The 6,000-nt window shown below is 36.8% G+C and overlaps 1 protein-coding gene across 7 annotated transcripts in view; it reads right to left on the bottom strand.

Annotated features, from left to right (window-relative positions):
- Nucleotides 1-1,711: 1,711 nt before the first annotated feature.
- The window catches only part of LOC140464962 (uncharacterized), a 125,797-nt gene continuing 121,508 nt past the window's right edge, over nt 1,712-6,000 (bottom strand). For all 7 annotated transcript variants that reach the window (XM_072560639.1, XM_072560642.1, XM_072560640.1 and 4 more), the window contains one exon: nt 1,712-5,767. In XM_072560639.1, the coding sequence (XP_072416740.1) occupies nt 5,544-5,767 (224 nt within the window). In that variant the 3' untranslated portion in view covers nt 1,712-5,543. The remainder of the gene's footprint in view (nt 5,768-6,000) is intronic.

Here is a 6,000-nt window from a genome sequence, read left to right as displayed (position 1 = left end):
GTCCTCAGGTATTTTTAAGGTCACTCAACGAGGTGCAGCTAAACTTTGGACTTGTGCTGTAACCATCTGGTTGAGCACCAGCTACGACTAGGGGTTGCTAGAGTTGAAAAGATAGCTGTTTTTGTCTCTACAGATGCTGCCAGACCTACTGAGTTTCTCCAGCACTTTGTTTTTGTTTGTAGTAGAATCAGTATGCCTCAACTCACCAGTGTGTAGAAGTTACTAGTGATCACAGCAAGCCTGGGAAAATTACATAGCCTTTGTTAAGTACGGGGGAAGTGGCTACAGTGCCACTTGCTCAGCAGTATAATTGGAAGAGAAAACAGAGAGGAATGAGCCAGAAAAAAGCTGGGATGAACTGGGATCAGTGCCTCAGGAGGCTTTTTGTTTTGTTCGTGGGATGTAAGCATTGCTAGCTCGGACGTAGTGTTAAAGTTGTGCCAGTTCCTTTCTGAAGGCCTGGAGTCTCACATCAATATGAGAATGACTCTTCGAGAGGTTGTATAAATTATCTTCACATTTTTCTCTCCTGCTATCAGCAAATTACCACCCATGGAAATATCTAGGGTTTAAATGAAGATTAGAGAACTACTTTTCCTTGTAGAGGGAAAATAAACAGGTGAGTGAGCATCTTGCTTCACTAGCATTCTGACTTCCTGATGGTACAGGGCACCATCAACTGCACACATGTGGCTGCAGGAGCCCAGTGCAATTGGGGGCTGCAATACAAAAATTGCAAGGACCCCCATCACTCAATAGTTAGTGAATGACCACACCAATAAGTTTTTTTTTAAATTAAAAAAGAAAAACAGAATTAATGTTTCAAATTTAATAGGACTTCTCTGGAAGTAAGAGTTATACCAGATCCAAACCATAACTGTTTTTTTGTCCTCAGATGCTACCAAAACTGCTGAATTTCTCCTGAATTTTGTTTTCATTTAAATAAATTCTTATTAGCAAGTGCCCATTATTATAGAAGTAGCCACAATGCTTTCCATCTTTTATAAGTGACACGGTGTACCATCTTTTGCTCTCTAACATTGACAGCAGCACGACTGCACGGAGCTAATAGAATTATGGAGAAAGTGCACATGGTTGCAAGTTGTGGTCATCCAGAATTATTTTCCCAGAACAGGATACCACTGCCTTCATGACATTGGTGCCCATTATTTTAAGATTTTTTTTCCTTCAGGGCATTGAGAGGATATATACAACCTGAAAATACAGTTTTCTTTCCTGTTAGCTGCAACGTTTTTCTTCAAATTGAATTGCAGTATTTGGATGATGCCTTCCACATCTGAACCATTGGACTTGGGTGAAGGCAGGAAGCATACCACTGCAACTTGGCACAGAAAATAGGTGGTACATTTTCCTCTAATAACCATTAAGTACTTAATGAAAGGCTATCAATTTGGTGAACAGGGTACTTAGCAATGTGTTGAGAAGAAAACATATGGGGAACAAACCTATACTGGCAGATTGGACAATTTTCATATTCAAAAAGTAATTTACACTGGTGGCATGTGCTCTAAAATGGCTTATGATAAACTCAAAGTAAAAATCTTATCTAATTTAATTTAAAATTTACACTGATCTTTGTATTTAGTTTATTTAGTAAGGGGTAAAAATGACTAAATCCCATGGATAGGATGATTATATAAAAACAAAAATAGTAAATGCAGACACTTTGTAACAAAAGTAAGCTCCACTGTTAAAAAAAAACTCATGTATTTAAATATCCTTCAACATTTTGATGTTCAGTTTATCCATTTGTACACATATGTAATTTATCTATACATTAATCACAGGTGTATGCACATTTCCTGTTGTCACAAATATTCTTGTGAACAAAGTTGAAAATCACAAAACCAGATTATAGTCCAACAGATTTAATTGGAAGCACTAGCTTTCGGAGCACCGCTCCTTCATCAGCTACAATCACCTGATGAAGATGCGGCGCTCTGAAAGCTAGTGCCACACTATAACCTGGTGTTATGTGATTTTTAACTTTGTACACCCCAGTCCAACACCGGCATCTCCAAATCTTGTGAACAATTTACGAAAACACATCAAAGGTTGGCTGCATCATAGTGGTTGCATACTCTGGTCAACAGGTGTCACTGTGGATTTTTTTCAGAAAACTTCCAACACTAATCCCATTTTATGTTTTTAATATCTACTCTTCTTGAACAACTATAAATAATTTATAAACATTATAAAAAGCATACATTTCTTGCTACATTTCAGTTGTCACATTGAAAAGTTTAGAGAAACTAAGAAACTCTTGAACAAAATGGAGTTAGGGTGCCTGCAGTCTTTTCATTGACCTAGGAGCCCAGTGTTTATAGAACAGCAATTAACTTTGTAGCCTTTGTAGAATGTTCCTGCCCTTGTAAAGTACTATAAACAGCTCCAGGGGTATTTTACCAGTAATAACACAAAACAGGATGTGTGTATTTTTGTGTGGTAATCACATTTCATTACTGTCAAACACTGTGCAGCTGACTGTTTGAAAGCACTTTGCAAATCAGCATTTTATTCTGAGAAAGCCAGCGATTTGAAATAAAAAAATCTCCCACTAATTTGCTTCTTTAAAAATCAACTGCCAGTGTCAAATTAAATGTACCGTTAAGTTAAAACGACCTCAGCAATCACACTTTAGAGGAGGGTGGGAAGCACATCTAGTGTCCAGGGATGTGCAAGCTAGCCAGATCAGCTATAGGGAATACAAGGAGAGGTTAGGGAGTGGATCTGGGTGGGATGCTCTTTGGAGGGTTGGTGTGGACTCGATGAGCTGAATGGTCTATTTCCATATTGTAGGGATTCTACGAAAACATCTTAGTTCTCATCAGCAGTATGAAATATGATCTTGTCCAGGATAACTCCCAAGCATTTCACTTACCCAATGACTTAGGAGAGTCATTAGTGATCATTACAACTTTCAGACTTTTTTGACAGACACTTCAAGTTTTGGCCTTAGCTTATGTCATCAGAATTAGTAGGACATCAATGACAACATTCAAACAGTAAGTGAATAACTAAAAACCCAAATAGATTAGTAATCTACCAGCTAATTCAAGTGGAAGAAAACTCGCAAGTTTAATTGCAGTAATTTATAGCTGCGAACAGCTGAATATAAGCACAGGAGCAGGCCACTCAGTTCCTCATATCTAATTTGATATTTCATGAGATTATAGCTGATCCACTCCAGTTACCCAACTTTCATCTGTGTATCTTCAAGATTGAGTTGTTTTTGTTATAGATATGAACAGTTCGATTCATCAACAACCCACAGCCTTTGGGAGAGTGAGGTGCATACTTCTACTGCTCTGTGAGGCTGCTTCCTAATTTTACTCTGAAATAGCAGGGCTCTAACAAATGCACTTCTTTTGGGTTATCTTCCAAATTCAAATCTTAAACTCTATATTCCTTTTATGTCTTATTAAAAATAAAATTGGTGAAAAAGTGAAGGCTCAGTATAGATCACTGGGACTGTCACTTGTCACAGTCAATCACAGAGCAAACCCTTTTCTCTCTTACACCCCAAGCAACTACCAACTGAACAAACTGAAAACTTGCAAATGAATACTGTGGAAAAATAAGCTAAAATGATTCTTGAACTTTTTTTTCTGGGCATAAGTTTATCAATGACTTGAGCCCAATTTGAAAGAAAATTACTAACAACCACAGCTATGAAAAGGGTCACGTGCCAGATATTCTGGCAGGTGATTGGCTCTTGGAAGTTAAAAGTATGAGTCAGACTCCAAGGGAAGAGACACATATTAAAACTGCACATCACTTTCCTATTGAGCTCCAATTGTTTACTTCTATCTTTCAGTTTTATTGCAGGCTGGTGACTTGAGATAAAAACATTTTATGGGACATTTTCCTTATCACTTTACAGGAAAATTGTAAAAATGTTTCCATGTTGTGCACACTGTTCAAGAACAATTGTACCAAAAAAAACAATGAAAACAAAACAGAGGAACAAAAACAAGTTTAAACAGAATCAGCAAAATTGTATTTGTTGGTTAAGAATCTACATAATTTAGCAAGTCCACAAAGTTGGTCTGAACATTTACACAGGTCTAATAAACTGTCAAATTCTATTTTAATTTTAACCAACTGTAAAATATAAAATTTAAGGAAACTATGAACCTTCCCAGAACAGAAAACTCTTAGAGTAAGTTTGTTCAGGTAGAAGTTACATTTGAGAGATTCTTGAAAAACCATCCACAAAAAACATGATTAACAAAGCTACCTATCTATTTAATTAAATAACCTCTTAAAAAATATATAAACTTTCAAATGCGCCTTGGAGATTGGTTTATGCATGGGAGAAAACATATCAGTACAAATAAAAGTCTGAAGAACTGAAAAAGAAAGTTCAGCTCACTTAAACTAAAACCACAGGATATATGTCCGTGCAAATAATCTAGATTCAATCCTGGCATTCCATGTATTTGGGATGAGTGTACATCATTTTAAAGTCTTACCAAAATGCAGACTTGTAACAAAAAGTGGTAAAATATTCAAGTGTTTCAGAACACTAAGAGCATACAGGCTTACTGTTAGAATTACCGTTAGCAATAAAGTCCACTCTCATAATTCAGACAAACAGGTCTCAATTCACAACACTATCCGTACAGCAAATATTTCTTTTGTTTTAGAAGTCTGAAACAAAGTGGTTTAGTTTCTTTCTGTGTAAATATTGAGACAACTGGATCATTTTATGTTAATATTTCAGCTGAAAGTTTTGGTACTCTGAGAAAGGGAACTTGGAATACAGTTGATTCACTGAGATTTAAAAAAATTACACTACTATAAAAAATACATTTTTTGCAGCAAATTAGCAACTACTCATAGGACAAAAAGGTCTTCTTTAAAGTCTACACTTTTGTGCATTCCTCTAAAATTGAAGGTGTCCCTTCATGTTGTCAGAAGGAAGCTGGTTTTCTTTGAGGCAAAGATGCAGTCTTGGCAAAACATCACAAAGTATAGAATGCAAGGAATGACCTTGAAGAAGCTTTGATAACACAGGAACACAAGATGGTCCTAGTGCCCATCAGATAATGCTTGCCTCTTGTTTATCTGTAACTATGAGGTCTTGAGACATCACTTAAGGTTTAGAATGTGCAGTCTCAGTCTCCCTGGTTGGCAGCATCTGGTCTCATAGTTGAGTACTGCTCTTATTCCACCCAACCAATTCCCTAGCCTCAGCAACCCCAACCCTCCCAGCACTGTGGTACGCATATTGTAGTCACTGGCAAATATACAATCTTTTAAAACCAGGTATGATCCTTTTCCTCAGGGTCTTCCTTGGAAAGTGCGAATAATGTTTGCAAAGAGAGAAGGTAGCGCTGATAGCAGCAAACAGTGAACAATGCAATCTTATGTAGTGCATCACTGTAAATGTCTTTTAAACTGTACAAAAAAAATCAAATCTTTACAAAACCAAAAAAAGAGACAATTCAGATGCATCGGATTTTTCTGAAGAAAACAAAATATCTTTCCACAGCAGTCCCAGAAAGTGGATTTTTTTTTCAGACTTGACATGGTGAGCCTATTGTAGTGGTACTGCCTGTCTCCTGAGCGTTAGGTTGTGCCACATTATCCTGCTGTTCAGCATCAACTGATGGGCTAGGAGTATATGGAGGAGGAGCATCACTCAAGCTGCAAGCATCATACCCTTCTGGTATAGACAGGGCATGAGCTTCTTCAATACTACTGGCTGCATACTCTGTATACGGTGGAGGTTTCAAATCATCTGTGTAGGTAAATAAAAAGAAGTCTCTCTCTTAAAATACGCTTCATTAACAACATTTTAGTACAAGACCCTGAAGCTAGGTTGTCAATATTTATAACCAAGGCAATAAGCATGAAAGTTTTATGAAGATTTTGCTTAAACTTCCAGTATGCACAAATTTTATATATAAATAAGACAGTGAAAATGAGAGTGAGCAAGAGAAAAATGCACAAATTTAGTTTTATTTTGTGGAA

The sequence above is a fragment of the Chiloscyllium punctatum genome, chromosome 41 (assembly GCF_047496795.1).
Source record: "Chiloscyllium punctatum isolate Juve2018m chromosome 41, sChiPun1.3, whole genome shotgun sequence".
In the NCBI taxonomy this organism is placed as follows: Eukaryota; Metazoa; Chordata; class Chondrichthyes; order Orectolobiformes; family Hemiscylliidae; genus Chiloscyllium; species Chiloscyllium punctatum.
The sequence above is the reverse complement of the archived record's forward strand: the minus strand, read 5'-3'. Positions and strand labels throughout refer to the sequence as shown.